Source organism: Alligator mississippiensis, chromosome 1 (assembly GCF_030867095.1).
Source record: "Alligator mississippiensis isolate rAllMis1 chromosome 1, rAllMis1, whole genome shotgun sequence".
Lineage (NCBI taxonomy): Eukaryota > Metazoa > Chordata > Crocodylia > Alligatoridae > Alligator > Alligator mississippiensis.
In genome coordinates, this window is record NC_081824.1 from 133054529 (window position 1) to 133081369 (window position 26841).

Sequence of the window (26841 nt, forward strand, 5' to 3'; positions counted from 1 at the left end):
ACTAAATGACCTCCTGAGGTCCCTTCCAACCCTAATTTTCTATGATTCTGTTACTTCTTTTTTTAAGTGGTGAGCCTGTGTTTTTGTATCTTTGTAAGAGAGTCTTTTTAAATGTTCTAGGATTGTTTGGGGATTTTGTGTGCATAAATTAGAGTGGTTTACATTACAAGTTCATTTCTCATTAGAAACTGACATTAATATCTGAGACATCCATTTCTGAATTATTGAAACTGATAGAGATTTAAAGATGGGCTTATTAAGCTAGTTAAAAATATGTATACAAACAAGATACAATAAGATTAGTTGTTGCTCTTGTTGTTGTTCAGTTTTTGTCTTATTTTGGTTTGGTTTGAAGTCTACATATTTGTTTAAGAATAAGGGGTGGTCATAATATATATAACTACATATCCTTTCTTATCTCACATATCCGGTTTCCCATCTTTTATCTGCCATTACTTCCTTTTGTATCTCTTCTTTATTTAGGTCCAGAGTCTGCCATTCTTGTTCACAGTGGGGGCATCTACATGTGCACTTTATTGCAGACTTCACTAATTAGCTCCACAGTAAACATCATCTATACATGCAGCGCTATTAGGCTGGGGTAAACTAATTAAGTCCACCATAGGATAGTACTGCCAGATACAAGTACTATCCTATGGTGGAGTTATTTACTCCTGCTGGCTAGCCCCTCACTGTAGCACCCTCGTGTCCCAGCCAGTCCCTCCACAGCACATTAAGCCAGGGCAGAGCAGCTCCAGGCTGGCAGCCTGACCCTCTGGGCCCCCTGTCAGCTCGGGCTGAGCCCCTCTGGCTCAAGGTGCTACAGTCCTGGACTGTACCAGAGTTTATTGTATCACATTAATTGCACATGTAGATGTGCCCAGTGTCCTCCACGTATTCAAAATAAAAAAGGGTAGTAGAATCTTAAGTCATTAATCTATATGTTCTTCCAGGCAGAAATCATGGTATTTGTGTGTTCTTAGAGAAAATGACCACATTTTTAGAAACACAATTAATGTGCAATAAATAGCAATTAGGAATGCATTATATGTATTTAGTTCATGATAATTTTCTTGCGTTTTCACCTTATACTTCTTTAAAAAGCAATAAGCTGGGAAGAAAATATGGCATTTTTTTTCCAGCTCATACTATCAGAATTGTTGTTTACTGATTAGCTCAGTGGCAATTTGATGTCTATGCCTCATACGTAGTATCAACATCTATGTGGCTAGCATTGTTACTGTAAAGTTATTAAATAGTGGGCGCATCTACATATGCATTGAACTGCGCAGTTGTTACTTTGCGGTCATTTAGTACTTGCAGCCCTGACACCACAAGGGTGATTTCCAATACTACTATGCAATAGGGCTGTGCAAAGCTTCCAGTGCTGAATTGATTCAGAGGAGATTCAACCTGATTCAGCTGCCGAATCTCCAAATCTGAATCAAATCAGGAGACTCATTAATCTCTCCGAATCCAATTGGAAGCCTACAAATCGATTCGGAGAGATTCAACAGTTTGGCCATAGACACAGCTTTATATGTTTTTTCTGTTATATAGCTCAAGGTCCCAGGTGCAACTTGTGAATGCTGGTATGTTGGGGCAGATGGAGCATCCCACAGGAGTGCAGGTGGGTCGTCCCCATACACTGGGTGGCAGACCTGGAACTGGACCAAAAGTACTTCTGGTTCACTTCTGGATCTGCTGTCGAGCACACGGGGGGGGGGGAGGGGCCACATTTATGTGGGACATTCCATCCACCCCACCATCTCAGCACTCATGAGCCACAACTGATACCCTGAGGTATGTAGAAAAAACATATAAAGCTGTGTCTATGGCCGAATTGCTGATTTTCCAAATCAGAATCGAATCTTCAGACCCAGATGCAGCTGAATCAGCGAATCGAATCACTGTCCCCCAAATCGGGCCAAATCGAATATTGCCCACTTCACACACCCCTACTGTGCAGTATCATCAGCATCACGGTTCATGCCTACCAACACTACGTTGCTGTAACAATGAGCTACAGGCAACACAGCTTGGTGCTACGGTGACATAGTGTCTCATGTAGACACACCCAGGTATGAGAAAATACCACCTGGTACTTCACATTAAATAACTTTTAACACCACTGCAGATATCAATGTACCAATTCATGTCTTGTACAATTACATAAAGACAGGTGTATATGTTTGCATACCATTTGTGATAGAAACTTACCCTGCGTAATCTCTGCTGCTTGGTAAATGTTTGACTATTAAGTCATTTCCCTCCCCCTCTTACCTTGTATCAGAGAGTTGATACAGGAGCAGAAAAGAAGCATTTATACTGTTGTATTTATTTTGTATTCAGTTTACACTGGTATGACTAAGGACAGAATTTGGCCTAGCAGTCGATTAAGTGATTAGTTGGTATTTGTAGAATAATTCTATTTTAGTGAACTGTGATAACGGAAAAATTGCCCTGTGAGCTCAGACCAGTGTGCTGATTGTGAATAAAGCCAGATGCTGCAGAATAGAGTTGGTCAGAAATATGCTGTTGTAACAATTTTCCACTGCAAAAAAACCTGTTTTGACAAAACAGATTTTTTCATGAAATCATACCAATTTTAATAAAACCCCCAAGGCAAACATTACAAAATGATTTGGGGGAAAATTTAATTTAAACATTGCATTTGTGTTCTTATTAGATTTTTTTTCATGACATGTCAGTAGTAGCATTGCATACTAATATAAATGCAAATTATAATATATAAAAACTCTACTAGTAGCATAATATACCTGCTGCTAGGAACATATCATATGATATAATAGCTGATATGTGCTAACCTATTGTATTTTTAATTTATGACAGCTTTTAAAAAAAATCATTAGGGTAGTTGCTACTGAGAAGTTATTGGAAAATGTACTAGTTTGGCATTTTGGAAGACTGTCATGAAATGAGATAATGAAGTAAAAACATATAGAAATGTAAAACACATAATATAATTCCTAAAAAAAATAAATTCCAAAACAAGGTTACACAATTCTTAAGCATTTTTTTCCCAAAACTAACTTTTATTTCTTAAATGAAATCTCAAAATTCTAAAACAACTTCAAACTTCATAAACTAAACTTTTTAAAGGAAATTTTCCAAAATATATATATTTTAATTCCATCGAATGGAAAGGGTAAAAGTGTTCATTTTCATCCTATTTCAGAACTGAAACAAATTTTGAAATTTACCATGAAATTAATATCATGAGTCTTGACCAGCTCTACTTCAGATAAAGATACAAGAAACTATGCAGGGAATCCTTTTTGGAATAAACAGATCACAAGGGAAGATTCTTGTGATCAGTTTCTGTCTAACTTATGGTATATCCGGAATCTCAAGGGTATGTATCTTTTATTCAACATAATTGAGGATGCTCTCGTTATTCTTATAAATATTTAATCCTTTTTTGAAAGCAGGCTTCAATGATACCTTGTGGTAGTGAGGTATATTGGTTAATTGTACATTGTATTAAAATACGGGTTCTCTTATATTAAAGTTATTTATTTTTAAGTTTCATCAAATGGCCTCCTGTCTTTGAGCTCTGAGAGATGGTAATGAAGACTACCTAATAGGCCAGGCAAGTGCATGTGGAAAGACTGAAATGGCACTAAGTTATCTTCATATAGAAAAACTTTGAAATACCGTGGATAAGATCCTTACCACGTCCACTGTGATGTTGAGAGAATGGAAAAAGACAGAGAAATGGGCCTTCTTTATGCAGATATGCCTGTGAAGTCTATCCTGCTTCCCTCTTGTCCAGCAATGCTAACAGCTACTTATGGGTCACATAACTCCTTATGTGTAAGGGGGTATTTTGCAGACGTAGTCAGAAAAGCCAATTCATCTTTATAAAATAAAATAAAAATCCCAATCTTCCCCTCCCCACCACACCCCACCCCCTGAGATTAAAATCCAATCCCATTTTTGGAACCTAGATGCTGTCAATTATTTCCCCATGTTTTTCGCATTCCCGGGGTGCCTCTTTACTCAACTGCTTCTTTACATGACTGTCATGTTAAAACATGCCATGATCCATTTTTACACTTCAAGCTCCGACATCAGTACTCACTGTCCTCTTTATTTCTCTGTTTCCTTTCTCCCCATCTTCCACCACTAATTATTTCCCATCTAGCTCACAGGCCATCTCCTCACATCTCGTGATCTTCTAGTTTCAAAAGCACAACCTTATCTACCTTATTTCTCCAGCTTTAAGAGTGCATGCTGATCTCTCTCTCTTTACCCACTTACTATACCCTTTATTTCTGTATATTCCCTGTCATTTCCCATGAACACAGTGTTTAATGCTTTCTTGAAGGCAAACTTTGATGATATCTTGTGGTAGTGAGATATATTGGTTAATTATACATTGTATTAAAATATAGGTTTTCTTATATTAAAGATGACACCTTTTGTTGCTCTCTTACATTACACTGTGACTCCTTCAGGGGAAGGACTTACTGGGCATGGTCCTTCACAGGATTCCTGCACTTCCCACAACAGCAACAGCAGCAAGGCCCTCATGGAGCTGCATGACCCAAAGAGCTCCCCATGCAGGTCTGCATGAACAAAGCACATCTGAGAAGTCACCTGTAGCAACCAATCTAATACCCCAAAAGAGAGAACAGAAAAAGGACCCCCCTACATAGGCCATAAAAGTAGACTGTGGACTCATTGTCTTAGAAATCATTAACTTCTGACTGTGTGCAAGCAGGTCCTGCAGAGGATTCGCTGAAATGTTACATGGGTTGTCATAGATGCAATCAATGATTTTCTTTTCCCTCAAATGAATTTCAGTGAAGGTATCAGGGGGAAAGATGAGCACTGAGAGATGCTGACAATTTTCTGTTCAATGGCTTCTGTCAAAACAAAAATTATAACAACATTCAAAGACCCACTGCTGGTTAATGACAATGTACTGTAGTCAGCTTATATTAGTGATATTGATCTTTCCTCAGCAGTGTGTTACACAACACTTACGGAAACAACAGCTACTGCTGGAGGCCTGCGTGTGTCACAATAACTAGGCATAACTGGACAGAGTCAAAGGTGGTTTGACAAACTAAATTCAGAAGGCTAAATTCAGCCCTAGTGAAGATTGGACTAACTCAATTCACTATAGAAGGGGTGCACTATTTGCATGAGAGCTGAATTCGGTCTTAAGGTGGTTGTGGTTTATAGTGGGAGTTGGCAGCCTTCAAGGAGCAGTGGACAGCAATAAGGCCACTAAATTGTAAAGCATGCCAGCACTTGACATCTGGCTGGCCCCACTACCACTCCAAGTTGGCTGCTGCTGCTCCAGCCCTCCATGCTCTGTGCCAGAGGATGCTCTCTGAGTCTTATGCCACACAGCTTCACCCAGGACTGCCACCCTTCCTGACCCTTCAGTAATATAACTGGCGGGGGGAGGGGGGAGAGAGGCGGGATGGGAGATAGGGGCAACCCCCCAGTCACTGACTGAGGGGGGGGTGAAAAAGGGTCTCTGCTGCTAGCAGTCACATGTTTGTGCTCATGATCAAATTCAGCAGGTTACCCAGAGAGCAAGCAGGTTACCAGAGAGCAAGCGGAACAGAACAGCAAAGGAGATGCACAAGCGGAGGGGTCCTGGGGGCTCCTCCTCTAGGTCATCACTTGTACCCCCATCACCCACACCTTCTTACATACCTGTACATACTTGTGCCTCTATTACCCGCACCCACTCACATACCTGTGCTATGGGCTAAATGGATGCAATTGCTCGGTGGGCCAGATCTGGCCCATGGGCCATAGGTTACCAAACCCTGGTTCATAGATTTGTGTTTAAGATTGTTCACATTATTATACTTTCCTTTTTGTATGAAGCTGTTCTTCACAGCAGGTCTGGACAAAAAGGAGAATAAACTTTATAAAATTATTTTTCATTGACATATTTGAAGCATTTATATTTGTTAAATTACACACACACACACACACACACACACACACACACACACACACTTAGATATTTCCTAGCTGACTATTTTCCTTCAAAGATGTATTGTAACAGGAAATAATGCATCAAGTTACTTTTATTTGGTGCCAATTCCTCCCAGGGCTTTTTCCATATACAGGGAATAAAAAGAGGAAACAAAATCATAAGGGAGAAAGACAGGGTAAAATAATTAGATGATATAAACTCTACAGCAGCTCCATATTCTATCAAGAATAAACACCTTTGCTAATCTTTGCAGTCAAAATAAAAATGTTAGCTCTAATAGCAGAACTAGCCTTCCTTTTTAAATAAGCAATATGACATTCTTAAAGAAGAAAGATATTATGTTTTTCTATATGGGAGGGGACTAGTACTACTAACTAACTCATCATAAGTAATGGAAACAGGGTAAAATATAAAATGCCTCTCTTTATACAGAGAAATAAATAAATAAAGGAAAAGGTGCACTAATGAATAAGCAAACCTGAAGCCCAGCATGTTAAAATAACTAAGTAAAAACAGAATGGGTCATACATCCTGAGCAACATGTGTGTGGTTGTGCCACATTGTGACACAAAAGAAGAGACAAAAGAATAAGACTATAAAATTAACTCTGCCTGACAGGTACTTCAGCTTTAGTTCTCCCCCTTCCAGAAGCTTTTCCCAGCTGAAGTTACTAATTGGCCCTGACTGCAGAAGAAAGCACAAAACCAATACATCTCTAAAGGAGTTTTTAGTCTTTTGATGCTGCTTCCTTTACCTGCCCTGCAGGTCTTCTTTGAGAAAGAAGCCAGTTGGAGAGGGGCTGGATACATCTCCTCCTTACTGCAATCACTGATAAAGGAAGAGAGCAAAGAACTTAGGGGTGAAAGAGGCCATAGGGAGAGAGAGAAAGAATTGATGGAAAAGACAGAAATCCATAGGCAGGGGAACTGGGAAAGCAAAGGACAAGAGACAAGGGAGAGAGGAGATGAGTGGACAAAAACTAACCAAAACAACTGACCTACATCTATGCGATTAGTAAGATTCAATTGCTTGGATGTAGGTCAGTTGATGTAGGCCAGCAGATGGAGGGAAGTGATTGTTCCTCTCTATTCAGCATTGGTGAGGCTACATCTGGGGTATTATGCTCAGTTTTGGGTCCCCACTATAGAAAGAATGTAGACAAATTGGAGAGAGTCTAGCAGAGGGCAACAAAAATGGTTAGGGGACTGGGAGAAGAGAGGCTGATGAAACTGGGCTTATTTAATCTGAAGAAGAGAAGACTGAGGGGAGATTTAAAAACAGCCTTCAGCTACCTGAAGGGTGGATCCAAAGAGGATGTAGCTAAACTGTTCTCAGTGGTGGCGGATGACAGAAAAAAAGAAGCAATAGTCTCACATTGCAGCAAGAGAAGTTTAGGTTACATATTAGGAATATCTTTCTCACTAGGAGGGTAGTAAAACACTGAAACAGGTTACCCAGAGAGGTTATGAAATTTTCATCCTTGGAGATTCTTAAGATCCAGTTAGACAAAGACTTGGCTGGGATGATCTGGTTGGGGATGGTCCTGTTTTGAGAGGGTTGGGGTAGATGACCTCCTGAGGTCCCTTCCAATCCTAATTTTCTATGATTCTATGAATAGCTATGAATACAATGAGCATTCTACAATGAGATCCACTAAATCCTGTGAATTCTCCAGCAGTTATATGAGGAAGGTGGGGCATCCTTCGGGCATTAGTGCATTCTGTGCTGAGAATATCAAGTAACTGTTCCTTGTGGTCTCCCTTCCAAAACTTCCCCGCCAGTTTTCTGCACGATGTGTTTTGGCACCTCTCTACTTTCTGAGACAAGCTTTAATGCTCTTGATCACTTTCTGACCCAAGGCTGAATAAGGCAGAAGCATCTGCTGGCAAGAAAATAAGATCCATAAATCCCAGACGACTTTCCAGTTGCATTGTATGTACTGTCCAGTTATCTAGAATTATGGAGATTTCCTAACTTACTTGCAACAGTGATCATTAATCCAACAGAAGTGCTTTCTGGAAATTGAAACTGTCATCCATGCATTCAAATGTGCTTCTGAGACTACAGCTGACAAATTTAAAATCAATAAGACAAAAAACTGATGTCCTGTCATCTTGGCTTGGATCATAAAACTTGCCAGGCACATTTTATTAGAATAGGATTTGATCCAGCAATGCACTTGAAATGCAGTTTTCTGAGTTGCTGCAGTCCAGCTCTGCACCTCCTTGCATCTCAGAAGTAGCTGCATGTTTGCCATTTTGCGCAAGATACAAGGTTTTAAATGTCTCTCTTTTTATTTCTGCCCTGCTTTCATCATATTTTCTTTGGATTCCTCTAGCTAAACAATCACAGTCCTCACAAAACAAGGGGTTCACTGCCTTTCTCTCTCTTTTTTTCTCTCTCTCACACACATGCATGCACACACTAATATCTGAATCAAAGACCATTTTTGAATACATACATACATCATCTTCCATCATAACCTACCTGGGCTTCAGCAACTCACCAAGCCATACTTCTATGTTTAGTTTTGTCCAAATATTTTTTAACTGCTTTTTTTTAACACCTTCCATCCTTGGCTTGCCAACTATGCTCTACATACAAACCAAGTAAGTTAAAGAGCTAGGCTGGGCCTCAGAAGGTTTGGCCTGGGTTTAAAAGGGATATGGTGAACCAAAATGAGTGAAAGGCACAGGTAAAAAACATGAAGGGTTGAGTGAGGTTTCAAGAAGAGATTTATCTCTTCACAAAGGTATTAGTAAAGGAAGGGGCTCCCTGATGATTCTGTTTTACTTCTTCAGAGCCCAAAGGCAACTAAGTCTAGGAAGTCCTAATGCAAAGGTGCTGGACTTCTCCTGTGATGTTGAATCAGCATGCCTGTTCACTAGAGTGGCAGGGACCAGGACAGTCCTCCAAAGGCCTCTCTCTGAGCACAAAGATTCTATATTCCTTCACATGTGTGACCCCTCCCAGAGCCAAAACCAACTTTCTCATTACTCCTTCCTGACACATTCCCCAGGAACCTCGCATCTCCCACCTAACCCAATCATCCTTAGCTCTTTCAAAATCCTTCTCATGCTCTTCTAGGCACATTAATAGCTGTACTACAAATGGTCTCCCCTCCTCTTCCTGCCTCCTTCTCCCCACTAGTGGTCATTCCTAACAGAAGCCCCACCTGCCTCATAGAATCCCCCAATGACGCCTTACAAGTTTCTTCCATCTGCCCCAAGGAACCCTGCTCTCCCAGGCAGTTGCTTATTTACTCAGCCTCATTACTCAATAGGCACTTCACCATCCACATCTGACTCCCAAGCATGCCTCCCTTTCACTTTCAGTTATTTAACATAGATATTTAACATAGATAGAAATCATAGACAATTAAGTTTGAAAGAGGTCTCCTCCAGAGGGCATCTTGATCAGTTGATGTGGATATTTAGAAACCTTTAGGGCACATCTTACATGCCGTTAATGTGACTGAATATACTCTAGTTCAATTTGAGCTCAATTTGAGCTGGAGTAAACTATTCCCGACATCACCATCCACATGTGCATTTATGCACAGTAATTTACTGCACTGCCAGATACTACTTGTATCTGACAGGACTATACAGCAGTGAAATAAATTAGTCTATTGTGCCCTAATTGCCATAAACTGAGGTCAGGAGCCAGGGGTCAGAGAACTAGTGCTGAGTTCTATAGGAAATCTGAGATTAGGGTCAAAGAGGACAAGCCAAGTCATGATGCCAGGGAAACTAGAGAGAGCAGAGCCAGTGCCGAGATCAGGGTCAGGAAAAGCCAAAGGCACATCAGAAATCAGGAAAATGAAAGAGAGCAGTGAATATGAGGCTTGCTGGGACAGACTGAGGCTGTCAAGGTATACCTGCTGCCTGAGGCAGTAGGTGCTTTTAAAAGAGGTGAGTGGCACTTCCAGCAGCCAATCTGGTTGCATAGAACTGGGTCAGTCACATTAGCCAGGGATCAGGGGCACGTATGATAACTCACATACATGCACTGTAACAGAAAGCACTGGGGCTGCAGTGCCATTGTGCTGCAAGATCTGCTGTACGCATCAAGCAGCCATATTTCAAAACAAATAAGTAAAACATATTTGTTCTAGGTCTCATCTGTTATCATAGAATGGAAGTGATTTCTTGATAGTTCTTTCAGTAAGAAAGAAAGGATTGCACCACTTGTCCCTAAAGCATCATGAATGAGTGATGAAGTAGACCTCAAGAAAAAACAAGTCCTTGCTACTCACTTATTTTTAACGGGGGGGGGGGGGGGGGGGGGGGGGCATTAATCTGAGCACCTACACAAGATTAATCAGAGCATTAATTTATTCATGGGAATAAACCCTAATTTAAATTTGTTCATTTTAGTGCATTTCATATTTTAATGTCTGAAAGCCCACGCAGGGAGACCTCAACTATATAAACGAATTTAATCCATATATGCAATGAATATTATAGACATCTTTACACATGCTCTGGGAATAGCGGGGGCACTTTCATTAGAGCGGCTCCAAGAGCCGCTCTAATGACAGTACCCACAGCGTCTCGTGTATTCAGCACCCCATGCTTCAAAATGGTGGCAGTGTCAATGAGCTTTAGTTAAAGCGCCCCCGCCACCATTTTGAAACAGAGGGATGCTAAATGCACAATACGCAGTGGTTGCTGGAGCTCACTAATTAGCACACTCCAACAGACTCAAGTAATCAAATCTGCTCCAATGCAAGTGCACTACTGGAGCAGTGTCCCTGCACATCTACAGGCACCCAATAATTCTTCATTTATTTTAATAAATAATTTGTTTATGTAGGGTGTTAGTTTGAGAAACTAATTTAATCTCTTTGAATGCAGCAGAGAGCAATTTGTAGGGCATATGTCAGAATTATATGCATACAAGTCTTTTCTGTACATATTTTAATTGCTGGTTTGTCTGGGCTGTTGTTTCAGTGAGTACTGCAACAGTCTAACTACACTCATAAATGAGGTTTTTACCTCTGCCTGTGGGAAAAAAAAGTTCTGTAATTACTGAAATGCCATTTTTTTGTTTATCTTGCATGGAAATTAAATGCATCATTATGGATTAGATGAAACAGCATTTGAAGTTCCAAATTAGCAGATTAGGACAAAAATCAGCATGCTTTTATGTAACCACAAGTGGATAATATCATTCTGTCATAGACTAGCCCACCTGTCCCTTGAAGCAGCAGTAGCATCTTAACAAAATGGGTGACTGCAACAGCCTGATTCTCCTCTGCCCTGCAAATAGTAGAAATCTACCTGTGCAATGTTCAGACAGATTTAGTGATGTATTACGTTCACTGGGATTTTGGTCCTCTTTCTTGCATCAGTCTGTGGATGCATAGGGCATGTTGACATAACCTCTCTTCTGATCTTGAAATCATTGCTCAGGGGCAGATTAATGCATGAGTCCATGCGGCCTGGGCCCAAAGGCCTCTACCAATCAGGACCCTCCTCAGGTGCCAGGGGCAGCATAGCCCAGGGGAGCATCCTAGACACGGGCATCTGGGGTGGGCAGTGTGCACCTCTTCCCCTCCGACTGGGCCAGGGCCAGAGGCTAGGGACAGGAGTGGGGTGCCCTGCAGGTGGCGGTGGCTTCCTGGGACTATCTGTAGCCAGGAGGCCCCTCTCTAGCTCCCAACTACCTGCAGGCAGCTGCCAGCACCAACACTGATGGGACAGGTGAGGATGGGACAGCCCCACCCTGCTGGGGCCTGCAGGTGGGCAGCCAGGGGTGGCACGGAGCCTGTGCGCACCCCCCTAGGATCTCCCTGCAGAGCAGCTCATTCTGCACCTCTGGGGGACTGCAGGCCTGGTTGTACAATGCCCACCAGGCAGAGGGGTCAGGCCAAGCTGGGGCCATCTTCACTTCAGCAGTGCTCACGCCCCCTTGCTCACTTCAGATGTGCCAAGGAGGCCAGGCGGGCCCAGCCATAGCCCCCTAGCAGGCTCAGAGGGAACTTGCCCTTGCCTAGTGCGGGGCCCCCAATTTTCTGTTTGCCAAGGGCCCCAATAAATCTTAATCCACCACTGCCATTGCCAACAAAAATAAATCCTGCCATGCTCAGGTGCATCAGAAAACTTTAATGAGGAAGAGCAGGCAACTCAGGACTAGCTCCAAGCACCTCTGAGCATCCTTAAGTGTAAGTCCCAGGGCTGTGTTCAGGCCCTTGTTCTGTCTGGCTTGGGAGAACCTAAGAACATGAAGGGGCAAGGAAACAGGTGCTCAAGCATGCATCAAGCCAATGAGGGCTCTCTCTAGGGAATCTGTTGTGCTTAATTTCCTGTTTCTAGTGAAACTACCATATTTATCCAAGATGAATTTGAATTGAATATGACCCCCACAATAATTCTATTCTATACATAGAAAATTATAAAATTTATTGTGGTGGGGAAAGCAGCAGTACAGGCTGGTGGGTCAAACCTCTACCCCTTACTCCCCTGCCCCTTGTCCCCTTGTGTTTGCCCCCCCCTTGCTACCTGCCCCTCCGTGCTTATGCCTCCCCCACTGCTTGCCCCTTTCCCCCTGTGCCTGTGCCTGCCCCCCACTCCCTGCCTCTCCATCCCTGTGTTACCCCCTGCAGACTGCCCGCACCTCTTGCACCCCATCCCCATGCCTGTACCTACCCCCCTCCACCCCCACTACTTGCCTCCTCCACCCTTACCTTCTGCTGCAACTCTGCTCCTCCTAGGCAGTCATCAGCAGCGTGGCCTCAGCCCAGCCTTAGCTCAGCCCCAGCCCAGTCAGGGAGAGATGACACTAGCTTCTAGATGGGCAGTGTCAGGGCTGGAGGGACTGGAGCCAGAGCAAAAGGTAAATGGGAAGGGAGAAGCTCATGAGAAAGGGTCATAGGGTTAGGGGGAAGGCACAGGCATGGGAGAACAAGGGTGGAAGTGTAGGCTACAGGTTCCCATCTCAGTTCCCCTATGCTCCCTCCAGCCATATGCTCCCTCCCCCTCCAAAAAAGCTATTAGAGCCCACAGCAGCCAGCAGTTCAGTTCTACCACCTGCCTTGAACTGATCAAATCCAAGATGAGGCTTTTTTTTTTTTTTTGCTTGTCTTGGTTTCAAGTAAATACGGTAAGTACCAAAAGGTGGGCAGGCATTATTTTATTTATCAGTGTTGATTCCAGCATCAAGAGGGAGGCCATGTAGACATGGCCAAAGAGGCCATGAAACTGCTCTGACAGGGCATGTCCATAAGCAATTGATTCTTTTGGCTTGGAGATGTAATACCTTCTACTGTATCCATTGATATGACAGGCACATCCAGGGAGGGTTTGGAACAAAGTTAGCATTCAGCCTTCACAACTCATGACTTGGCCAAAAAAATCATGAGGCTGCCTTAAAAAATCATGTAATCATAAATTTGGGACTCTGTTTTATGTACTCCTCCCTTAAAATTTTGAGCCATTGGGGTTTACAAATCAAACATTTTAAATTTCATGCAATCCTGAAGACTAAAAATTGAATTATCCTTTCAGTGAATGCTGACACTTTCCCCTTTTGTCTCCAACACTGCTAATGAGGTAACTGGGTGACTGCAAATTTGGCCCATTTTGCACAGATATTATCATACGAGGTATAAGGAAGTAATGAATCCAAGGCATTTTAGAATCATAGAAAAGTAGGGCTGGAAGGAACTTCCAGAGGTCATCCAACCCACCCACTCCTTAAGGCAGGACTGCCTCCATCCAAAGCATCCCAGGTAAGTCTTTGTCTAACCCAGGGACTGGCAACATTTTTGGACAGAATGCCAAAATCATCCACAACCTCAACTTGTAAGATCTGCCAGGGGCAGATGGTGGGAGAGCTGCAAGGGATCCTTGCTGTGGGAGCACAGCCCCGGCCCCTTCCCTAAGCCGCAAGTTCTAGACAAAATGCCTTTGCGTGTCACGCTCTGGCATGCATGCCAGGGGTTGCCTTCCCCTACTCTAACCTATTCATAAAATGACGTAATCAATCCTGTTGCAGAACTGGAATATATATTGCCAAAGACACTGAAAGTAGCCTAATCTGACAGATAAAGAAGGCAAATGAGAGCTGTCAGCATCCGATGCTGCAAGGTTGTTAAAACATATTTGAGAGATCCAAGGAACAGGGCAATGCCCCCTACTACAAGGGAAGGCAAAATTGCATATAGAAAACCATAACACCTACAGCCAGTCTTTTTCAACTGAACCTGAATGCATTTCACCTGCAGACATTTAAATGCATTTGCAATGGACACCAGGAAGGATTGCATTTTTCTCCATTTTCATTAAAAATTATAATACTGATTATATGTATATATATATATATATCAGCAGTAAATATAGTTCTATGCAGAAGAAAGATAGTCAGTTAAAACAATGACCACTTACATAGAGTTAAGGGCTCAAACTAAATATAATAAAATAATGCCAGCTAAAATAATAGCCATTCAGGTAATAGAAAAGTCTGTATGTAATTATTAGCCAAAGCAAAAGTCTTTTAAACAAATTATTTAACTAACCTATTTATTTGTACAAATATATGAATCCTGGATACACTGATAATCTACTTGCTTAAGCAAATGCTTGTGTTCAGTAATATTTATCTTTTAGAAATAAACCATGTATATCATCTTTAAAAATGCAAAAATTGCACTTTTAGCACTTCATCCAAAACCCCTGGAAAAAATTAAACTCATCAAATTAATTTCAATCAACTTTGGATCAAGCCATTGTTATGAGACAAATATTGTGCATAAGTGTGAAGGCACAGGTTCCTTTATATTTTAGACAGATAAGTTAGAAATCTGAAGGTTATATAGCTCATCAAGCAAAATACTCAATTACTAGTTTAAATTGTCCATGAAATGAAATAATTCACAGCCCAAAAATTTTTAGGGTTGGCAATGAACAAAGTAGCAGCAGCAAAAATGAAACTGCCTGACACTTACGTGGGCTCAGGTTTATGGCAGTCTCACTGTATAGTATGTATTTGTATTTGTTTTTGTTTTTTATTTTGCTTTTTAGAGTTTCAGCCTTCCCATTCTCTACTAATATAGTGAATGAAAACTTCTGGATAATATTTTTTTAGAATATGATATGCATTCTCTCCTCTGCCTTACCATGTATTTGTAGCTTTGAAAAAAAATCATTGTAATTTATATAGGGGTTTTTTTAAGACACTGTTGAAGCATCTTGCTTTGCAGTACAAAGGTATGCAAGAAGCTAGCTTGTATAATAATAGCAGTTGAAATATAGTAGCGTGGAAGCCAGCACAAGTTAGCTACCCAAATAAGTACCCAGTGGAAATGTCTACATGTGCTAGCACAGAGCAATAAACTCTGAGGCAATATCACAACAAAGTTTATTGCTGCCAGGCTCCACATTTACACATGCACCCAGAACCGCAGCATACTGAGCTGGTTTAGAGCAGCTCTGGCTGGCAGGGTCCTCCAAAGTCCAGCTTGCTAGCCCAGGGCTGCTCCAACACACATCAACGTGCTGTGGAGAGTCTGCCTGGGGCACGAGGGTACTCCAGTATGAGGCTAGCTAACAAGCAGCCCCTGCACCAAAGTACCCTCATGCCCCAGTGAGCCACATCAGCATCTATATGTGCAGTGGTGCAGAGTAAAAAACTCCACAGCAGGATATTACAAGTATTATCCTGCTGCAGAGTTAATTAGTTTCCTATGGCCTAACAGGGCCACACCTGTAGACGTGAGATTACTGTGGAGCTAATTAGTCTAGTCTTCAGTAAACATCTTGTGTAAACGTGCTAGTGTCTTTGCTGGGACTGAACAGTCCTACTACTTTGTCACTGCTATTGTAACCCAAACTAGTTAGATAAAAGTAAGCATTTCTGGACCTATCTGTGCTCAGTCACACTTCTAGCTGCAGTGCAGACATATCCTTAGAGGAAATCCAGGACTGGACTCCACATCTATGGAGAATCAGTTTATTTCTCCTATATTTTTGTTGTTTTATTCAGGATTCAAGAATTTCATTGTGGATATTCCTAAAGTCCTATTAAAAGTATATTTCCTCTTTTATTTTATTTATCAGCAAATTTCTCTAACAAACTTCCCAAAAGTTTCTCTTCCCCATAATCCATTGTTTGGACAACTGCATCTTCTTATGAATCTCTCACACTGTATAAAGTTCCCAACAACTGCAATAGCCCTCTTCTCAATAATTTTAATTGGGAAGAACTCTGTGTCCTTGTGGAGTCTACATCTGTTTCTGAAAGCATTTATATTTGCTGAGTAAAAGAAGTGTTCACCTCCCTATGGAAGCTGGAATAGAAGCTGCCACTAAAAGAAGTATCCTGAGTACTTTTTGTCTCAGAATGTATTCTTGCTTAGATTTACAATTTAGTGCCACAATTCTGAACTATAATTTCCCAAAAGAGCAATAGCTTAGATCTATCAGAAAACTATTTTAAAATATTAAATTAAAGTTAAAGCTGATTAGAGCTACATCCACAGTGTTATAAAATGAAGAACTTTCAACTGCTTCAGATATCTATCGCAAATCTATTTACATAGTCTCAATAAGGAAGCTAAGTTTCTTCAGACTATATTTATATTCCTAAAATATGTTTTCACTAAATAATTCTGCTATCTATTCTTTACAACCCAGCTGCTGTGGTGAAGAGATCAAGGCCAGAGATCTCCAATATTTCAACCTAGGAAGCTATTTTCTTTTACACCCTTTCTTTCTTTCTTTCTTAGTCCTTCAGAAGAACTTTTAAAATAGATTGCTCAGTTTACAAAGCAGTCCTTGTTTCTAAGGACATTGTTATTTGGTCAGATATTTTACTACTTTGCAGAAGCACAAGGGAATTTAATCAAAAAAGCAAGTCATCTGACCCACCAAGAGGTAGATGAGACCTGTCCCTAGCAACCTAAGTAGGAATCAGGACCCCAGAACAGAAAAGTGAGAAACTTATTACTTTGTTTGAAAGATTCATTTTATTCCTACAAACAGGCTGAATGCCCCTATAAACTTATGAATCTCAATAGTACTACTAAACTGAAAAAGGATGTTCACTAAGGTTGATGAAACTAAGGGAAAATCACCGAACCACTCAGAGTGGCAATAACTTGAATTAAGAGACAAGCAGTACTACCTGATCAGCTGTAACTGAGAGAAAATTGGCATTTTTAAAAGTTAGTCCAGATATTATGAACATCATCTATCTATCTCCTAGGTCAATTGAAAGGATATTTGCTCAAGATGCATGTCACCCAATTCAACATACTGGTTCAGAATATGAGATCTTCATACATTTTCCTGCAGTTATAACATCTATTATTTAATGATAAATTGCTTATATTTTAAATATAATTTTTCTACAATTATTATGCTTGAAACAAATATTGATTTGTAAACATTTTGGATTGAGAATAAATAATATCTTTTTAAGCATTTATTCCCAGGAAACTACATTGTTGCAACTCTATAACACATGAATTAGGTTTTTGTTTTTATCTACCACAAATCCATACTTGTCTCCCCAAAACTAGATATGACTGGTTGCTTCACGGAATACGTTTTTTTTTAATAGTCCTATAGGAACCATAATAATGTTTATGCACATTTTTTCCTATTTTTTTAGAAATATCTTTAGATGGGCATGTCTACATGTGCAATTAATGTGCAGGTATAAACTCCAGAGCTTACTGGCCAGAGTTTTTTGCTCCCAGGTGTGCCATTTGAGCATGAACCCAGGAGCAAAAAACTCTGGAGCAATTTGCTCCAGAGTTTATTCATGAGTAGCACGTGGAGTCCTGTCAGAGTAGCCATGGCTGGCAGGGGAACCAGGGGGTCAACCTTCCCAGGGCTACTGCAGTTGGGCTCCACGTGCTGTGGAGGGGCTGGCTGAGGCACAAGGGAGCTTCAGCATGGGAGCTGCCTGCCTGTGTCCCAGCCAGCCAGGACAGCATCTACACCTGTGCTGATACACATGAGAAAACTCTGCAGCAGAGTAGTACTTGTTTTCATAAGTTCTACCCTGCTGCAGAGTTTATTAGTTTTGTGAGCCCTAATAGAGGCACACATATAGACACCAAGATGTTTACTATGCAGCTAATTGCTAAACAGCACAATAAACATCCCATGTAGACATGCCCAAGGAGACCAAGACAATGGCTAACTTCTATATATATACGTATCTTCTCTCATGTGAACATGACTTGCATTAATTTACCCAAAAAAGTTCCCCCATGATCTCGATGCTAAAACCAAAGACTGTATAACTTTCATGAGTTATTTCAGTGCTTTATTTTATCTTAAGATCCTTTAATTAAGATCCTTAATTAATTAAGGATCTGTTTCATAGAGTTGTGTAAAAGGTATTACAGTAGAAGTCTGTGTATTTGCCAGCAGTTAGACTTTAAATTAAAAACAAGAAGAAACCATAAAAACTGCTTACTAAGATTGGAAACAAAACTCATGAAAGAGGTGACATCTTTTATTAGACCAACAAGATATTTGCAAACAAATTATTTTATTTATTTGCAAGATTTCAGGTGAGCACCCCCTTCATCAGGCATAGGAGAGAGCAGAGATTATAAAAGTTCTCCTAGGTGGAAATGAGAATTTCCATTTCCACCTAGAAGAACTTTTACACTCTCTGCTCTCTCCTATGCCTGGTGAAGGGGGTGCCTTGAAAAAAATATTTCATTTATTTGCAAGCTTATGCCTGAAAGCTTGCAAATAAATGAAATAATCTGTTTGCAGATATCTTATTGATCTAATAAAAGACTTCACCTCTTCCACGAATTTTGATTCCTTTTGCCTCTAGGCTAATATGGCTACAACCTGGATACCAATACTAAGATTGTTGTTTTATGGAAGCTTCTTATATGTAAGTTACTGATGTGATTTTATTTAATATTGTGGTCACTCACCCACTTTGCTGATTTTTCTAGATACACCAAAATGAAGACTGCCACCAATATCTATATTTTCAACCTTGCCCTGGCAGATGCCCTAGCAACAAGCACTCTGCCATTTCAGAGTGTGAATTATTTGATGGGAACATGGCCTTTTGGTACAATTCTTTGTAAGATCGTTATATCTATAGACTACTACAATATGTTCACAAGTATCTTTACACTTTGCACCATGAGTGTGGATCGCTACATAGCTGTTTGCCACCCAGTCAAGGCTCTTGATTTTCGCACTCCCAGAAATGCCAAAATTGTCAATGTGTGCAACTGGATTGTTTCTTCTGCCATAGGCTTACCGGTTATGTTCATGGCTACTACTAAATACAGGCAAGGTGAGTCTGGCTTTCATTATTTAAATTGACGGCATAAATATTCACTCACTTCTCTTTAAAGCATTGTTACACCTTACTTAGGTTTGCTTCTAACCTCACACTTCTTTTAGGAGGAATCATTGAAACTAATATAGAAGAAAAGGATGGTCTTTCAATGAATTTCAAATAATCCCCTTCACAAGTTAAAAATGTTAAATAAGAACTTTCTATTTGAAGGACAGGTAGGAGCTAAAACTCATGAGATATATCATAATATCAGAGAAGAAGAAAAGGGAGATTTGTGCTGTTTGATATATGAAAATGTATAGTCAGGCAGGTATACCTATCGTTTTCTTAGAAGCTGTTCAACAAATTGGTTGTGGGAATTGTGAGGAGAGATTTTTTTTTTCTAATTTTTTAAATTTCAAACTGAAGTGCTGACCAGTTTCATAGTTGGCCCCAAAACAGTGGGGGAGAAATGTCACAAGTATTTTCTCTATTTTTCCTATTTATTTTTGAATCTCAAATTTCTGAATTTTTGTCAATTAAAAAAAAAAACAGTTTTAATACTTTCCGTAACAGGAACAGTTATGGACTCCATCAAGGAAAGCTTTTTGGAGTCAACTGGATCTCATGAGGACAGTACTGATTCTGCATTTTACTCTTGCCTTTCAAAACTCTGCATATTCATAATATACAAGTACTGCAGAATTCATGAAAGTAAATTAAGCCTGTCATGTCATGAGATGTCCATAGACAATACATTACACTATTGAAATGTAACTTTTTTCAAAGGTTTTTATGCCTTCAATTCCATTTGGATTAAGAAGAATTATTACCATTGATCTATTAAGGGCATTATGAAATCAAGGAAAAGACTCCTATTCAAATAGGACCTGATCTTGCATCAACTGAAGCCAAGGACAAAGCTCTCACTGATTGTAGTGGTTCTGGGTAGGGGTTTAACAGGTGTTGTGACCCCGAAGTGTGCTAGGCACCAAAAATATAAATGAAAGATGTGGTCACCACTCCAAAGCACTTACATTGAACTCCTGCAATTAAATCTGCTGACACTGACTTCATGGGAATCCTCATAAACTCAAAAGCGCAGAATGGCCATAGCAATTCAAGAAGAGGTTCTAAACCAGGGGTGTCAAACATATGGTCTCTGGACTGGATCCAGCCCATGAAACCCTGCTGTCTGAGCAGATAAGCACAGGATACGATGCCATTCTCCTTCCCTTTCTCCTCCCCCAACATACCTGATCTAGCAGCTGCTTCTGCCAGCATGGGACCCGTGCTGCATGCAGCATAATCCCAGAGCTGCCAGGGCATGTGCCATGTGCAGTTCAGTCTGGCCAGGGTACCATGTGAAGTGTAGCTGCTGCTCTGATCCAACTGCACCACACGTGGCAGCCAATGTCAGCCACTCCAGGATGCCCGCCACATGCAGCACAGGTCCCAGACTGGCTGGAGTGGCTGCTGAACCAGGCATGCTAGACAAGGGGAAAGGGAAACGAAATCATGGGCATGATCCAGACCACGAACCAGCTCCATGGCACTCATATGGCCCATGACACACCTGTTCTAAGCAAAAACGCAACTTTACAAGGGAAGTAAAAAACAGAGGTAAAAGATAAAGAGAATGGAAAATAAGACTGGCAAAAGCAAGCCAGTTTATTAGTACTTCACACAATTTGATTACACAATGTTAGATTAAATTATCCAATGCTTGCTATGTGCCCAACTTCCTGTACACTACACACACACACACTTTGCAGGTGATAGAAATGTGTGTTGCTTTGTATTTTTTACTTAAGATATGTGACTGATTTCTAGACAGCTTTGTTCTGTATAGGTGAATACAAATGTATTATATTCAAAGAACTGTCAAATTATTATGTTTTGATAAGTTTTATTTATATTCTCTCTGTTAACACATAAGCACCTACAATACAACCCAGTTTTGCCTACTATTTCTTTGTGAAAATATTCTATTTTTATGACAGAGTTTATTTCCCCAATCATTGCACATGCATCCACTGATTTACAGTCACTGTATAAGCATTACATATCACATCTATGCCAAACTCTGAGAACTCATTAGCACTTCAGAATTTCTTTCTTATGAGTACACTATCAGGAAACATTATCCAACACTGCACAAGAGCTATGGAGAATACCTATCTGCATCATAATCTTTGCGATCTTAGAAGTAGCTCCAAGGCTAAAGGAGCCAAAATCCAGAGGTCTGATGCTTGTGCTGATGTAGAATTATCTTCTCTGGCTTCATTATCTTCATTTATATCTCTTTGTGACCTGAAAATAAAGATTAAACAAACAAATATATATATAATCTCAAGAACTGTTTACAACACAAGTCTAAAAGGTGAATATATGTTCCCAGAGAATACATGCATTATCAATTTGAGTTGATATAGTTAAGATAATTTAAACATGCAATAATTTAAACACACATGTTAACCATGCAGATAAAGACAGAGAAAACAACAAACAAAAAACTATGACTACTGATAGAGAACAATATGGAAAATTTTATATTACCACTATTAAACTTATATTGATAAGCAGAATACTTTAATTTGGAGACTAACCTGTCCATTATATGCCGTGTGTTTTAAATTCATTAAGGCTTAAAGAAAATATTTCTAAAAATTAAATTAAATGACTTCCGCTGCTTTAGAGCACATGCTCATACCATTCCCCCTTCATTCCCAACATTCAAAGAAATACATGTCTCAGAGGTAATCTAATTGATAGCATCCCTTCAAATCATTTCAATCAATGGGATTTCAGACGTGTATTATTAATTATCCCTTTTTCAATCAGATCACTGTAACTATCTTATCTGCAGCTTCCCTAACACTTATCTTGTCTCCACTTCAAAGAAATGATCAGCAGCTAAATTAATCTTCCTTTGCCATTTTCTAATATGTCATGCACCTCTCTTCAAGGGTTCAGTCCTTCAAGTCCTATTTCAGGAGACCACACAGGAACAAACAAGTGCTGTCCTGAATAGAGATGCACTTGAACATATGGATGGTCAAATTGATTCCAATGTACTTAAAAGTAAGCACATGGGAAAGCATGCAAGTCATCACCTTGCAGGACAGGGCAACTAACCTTTGACATCTTTTCACATAAAATTTAAACTTTGCCTGACTATGAAGGCACTCTTCCTACTACTCACCCCCTAGTATTCCTTGTCTCCTTTTCTCAACTTTATCTGCAGGTCTTTGTATACCTGGAAAATCATCTGTTGACAAACAGGCTGGTTGGACCCTCATTAGTAGAAATTTCCTCATTCATCATTGGGTCCCAGTTGACTGGTCACTTATGCTCTAAGGTTATCTTGGTCAAAGTTGACTACAGCACTATTCCTTTCCAAGGTCTTTCTTGAACATTTACTGGGCACAGACCATTAATCCCTAATGGAAATCAACCCCAGAGAATGGTGTTATTCATCCAGATTCTCCATTACACTGAGCAGAGTCCTTTCTCAAAATTCCACCCAGGTTTGCAGTTTAGCTCTTCAGCCTAAGCATAGCAAGTAACACAAAAAAACATTGCATAGGACTCTAAAACAAATCCTACATTTCTTAAATAGCACAAGAAATACACAGGTACAAATGAATAAATTCTATATGCATTTCCCTACCTCCATCCCTGAGCTAAGGTCAGAATCTTCTAAAGAATCTTCTTTACTGCTCATGTATTTTCCTTCAAATGATGGAGACTTTAGCTAATCACACCACTGAAGAAGACACTTTCTGCTATGAAAATGAGACTCTCTCATTCCCTCTTTTGTCATAGGATGCTTCCACCTAAAGAGACAACCTTTAAGGTTTTGCCCTTAGTCTGGAAAATTATGCTCTCACTGCACGTAGTAAGAGTCTACATCCACTGTGGCCTCCTATCACAAACACAAATTTAGAAGTTGCACAGAGACAGATTCCCTAACTTATCATATCATCTCTCTTTTTCATTTCCCTTTAACTCCCAAACTTTCAAAATAGTGGTTAAACTTCCTCATTTCCTGGGTTTTATGCTGAAACTAAAAATTGATCCAACCTCAATTTATTGCCTTTTGTCAAACATGAGCTGAGTGCCAAGTAATAAAATGCAAACTAGTACAGGGCTTGTTTTATTTTGGTTTGTAAATCTTAAGGCTAAACAAAATTCTTGAAATAGCATTACATGCCTCTTATGTGTGTGCTTGTGATAAAATACATTCTGCTTCCTTTTAGTTACTCATTTTATAGAATTGCATCAAATTGCTGTACAGTGTTGAAGAAAATAAAGACAAAAAGAAAAGCAATTGAAAAACTGAACTGCTCACTCTTCTCTGTCATTTTGTTTTTACTTTAGGCTCCATTGACTGCACGCTTACGTTCTCTCATCCATCTTGGTACTGGGAGAACCTGCTGAAAATCTGTGTTTTCATCTTTGCCTTCATCATGCCAGTCCTGATCATTACAGTGTGCTACGGCCTGATGATTTTACGCCTGAAGAGTGTCCGTATGCTATCTGGCTCCAAAGAAAAGGACAGGAACCTGAGGAGAATCACAAGAATGGTCCTTGTAGTGGTGGCGGTGTTCATAGTCTGCTGGACTCCCATCCATATTTATGTCATCATTAAAGCCTTGATCAATATTCCAGAAACTACTTTTCAAACTGTCTCCTGGCACTTTTGTATTGCTTTAGGGTATACAAATAGCTGCCTTAATCCAGTCCTTTATGCATTTCTAGATGAGAACTTCAAAAGATGTTTCAGAGAGTTCTGCATTCCCACTTCCTCAACAATTGAGCAACAAAACTCCACCAGAATCCGACAAAATACTCGTGAACATGCCTCCACTGCCAATACTGTGGATAGGACTAACCACCAGGTATGACTAGCAGTGGAGATGTCATCTCTGGATTCAGGCCTTCCTCTTGGAGATGACATGTATTCTGAAGTTACAGTCTCTACTGCTGTATAGGTATCAGAAGGTCAACATGCCTTCCGAATTATCTTTAGAGCTGGTGTACACATGCACAGAGAGCCTAATCCCGTGAGATGCCAAGCACTCTCAATTCTCTTTGAAGTCTCTGAACAAAGGGGTTCTCAGAAGTACTTTGTGGGATCAGGCCCAATGTGTGTGCATACAGACAGCATGTCAGAGAAAGAGAGACATAGTATGATTCTTACTGACGCAATGTTTGCAATTGCTGAACTTTCTAGAACTGACTGATGAATGATAGACTGTTATGGACTCCATTAGTACACAGCAGGAGACAAGGGTGGGCTCAGAAATATACCCCATCTTCCTCCTATTTTAAAAGTGACAGGCAGGTGGGTTGTGGGGGAAGGAGGGAGGGATTGAGTTTGCACCCTTTTCTGCTTCTTTATGTTATACAAAGAAGGCTTGAAGGGCATGTTTGTCCTAAAAGATCCTGTAGAAAACCAGGGCTTGTTCACATGCACTTTTTGCTATTTTGGCACTTTTTTACCAATATAGTTATGTAAGAACCCCTATCATATGCCTATAAATGCACCATAAATTGGCATTGTTTCCTTTCTTAATCCATACCAGTATAAAGTCCTTCATGACAACATGATTGTATCCATATTAGGGAGGGCTTTAAATTGCAAATATATTTAGAGAACAGCTTTTCTTTGCAGTCAATGCCCTAAAAGGTCCAAAGATTTATGACATTGCAGGCACCCTAAGGAAGAGACTTTTATTCAAGCTGTTTATTATCAGGTGCTCTGTAAAAGAAAGTTCACTAAGCCTCACCAACTCTTACAAGGGTTCTCTTTACAGAAAGCTCCATGAGTTAGACCAACCCTCCCAACCCAACAAACATTCACTGTTGGATGGACCATCAGGCTTCACTTTGAAGCTGATCCAGCAAGAGAGGTTGTGTGTCTGCGGCCTGTTCCCGTAGCCCTGCCTTGCCCTCTCCCAGCTGTGGTGTGGTCTCAGGATGGGAGGGGGAGAAAGTAGGGAAGAGAGGTCCATTTTGGTGTTTGTCCAGCCTTTGGTGGAGTGGGGGGGCAGGTGGATTGGAGCCTCCCCCCCCCCACCCACATCAGGATTGGAGGCCCAGTCTCGATGTGGGAGGCTCCAGTCCACCTGCCCCCACCCTCCAGCACAGGCTGGGCAAACCCCAGACAGAACTCCTTCTCCTCCCTTCCCCCACTTCCATCCCAAAGACAGTACTAGGGATGGGACTGAGTTGCATCAGCCCTGCCCTACTCCCTGGCACACACTAACAGAAGTTAATGAAGGTGCTCTGCTTTGGAGCACCTTCATATGAACCCTCATGTAATAAGGGTTCATTTGTCATGAGATTAGGCACTTATTAAAGCTCTCTGCTGCTGTACAGTTCTGTCAGTGCATGGCTGTAGAGTGCTTTCAGTGGGTGATTGCATGAAAAACCATCACTTCTGTCAGCACCCCAAGTGAGCCTTGTATAAATCTCTCTCAGATGCCATTTCAACCACAAAATTAGTTATCCTGTGGAGATACTGAATTAAATTGGCTGGCTGAAAGAAGCAGTTCCACTTACATTCAGTGTGTGTATGCAATTAATCCAAAGCAATATACTCTGGTGCATATCACACTGGAGTTTATTGCTCTCAGGCACTGCATTTACACATGCTCCCAGGACTGCAGCATTGGAGCAGACTCAGTAGGCAGGGTGCCCAGGGATCAGCTTGCCAGGCATAAAAAATGGTAGTGATATCAGAAGAAAGGAAAAAGAAAGAAGGAACAGTGCTAAAGAAGATGAGGAAGGGATTATTGTATATCTATCCTCAGCATTTTCCTTCACCAGACACTGACACCTACCTACTAAATTCTGGCCTGTGAAATGGAACAGAATGTGAGCAATTCTGATATACACCTCTCCAATAGAACTGCCAAGAGCATCCTCTCTTTATCTATGTATTTATTTTGTGTAGTTAATGTGTATTGGACAGGTTCTGCCTTGACTTATGTTTTTATAACTCTCAGTGAAATCAGTAGTAGTTCTTTGCATATATCTGAAGGCATGATTGTCCTTCAGGTCTGGTATCCAGTGCAATGCCAGCTGTCACAGTGCAGGATGCATAAGCAGCTTCTCTACTTGGAGACGCTCAAACTTATTTTTAACCAAAAAAAAAATCTTTCTAAATGCCTGTGTCATGCCCATCTTTAGATACCATTTTTACTGTTAGGTATACTTATTACAACAGGACCTATAGCCAAGCAAGAATAGAGGTACACTGGATTAAGCCAAGGGTGCTCAACCCTCAGTCCATGGGCCAAATTCAGCTCCCAGCACCATGTCATCCAACCCATGGGGCTTCCCAGGGGTCCATGGAGAGCAGCATGGGCCATGGCCCTGCACACTAAATTGGGTGCATGGGGTCCAATCCCAGTGCATGGGGCCAAATGGGCCCTGATTCCAACTTTTGGGGGTCAACCAAGGATGCCTGGAACCAATCTAGGCATGCAGGCCCAGAACGCAGGGTTAAATTAGGCCCACAGACTGGGCTAATCAGTTTACAGAGTAGCAAATGGTTCCTGCCCTAAAGAGCT

General features: G+C 40.8%; 1 protein-coding gene across 1 annotated transcript in view; it reads left to right on the forward strand.

The window, feature by feature from the left end:
• The window catches only part of OPRM1 (opioid receptor mu 1), a 35957-nt gene extending 10708 nt beyond the window's left edge, over positions 1-25249 (forward strand). Inside the window, exons 2-3 of the mRNA XM_014596730.3 lie at positions 18921-19273; positions 23642-25249. Of these exons, the coding sequence (XP_014452216.3) occupies positions 18921-19273; positions 23642-24168 (880 nt within the window). The 3' untranslated portion in view covers positions 24169-25249. The remainder of the gene's footprint in view (positions 1-18920; positions 19274-23641) is intronic.
• Positions 25250-26841: the final 1592 nt, after the last annotated feature.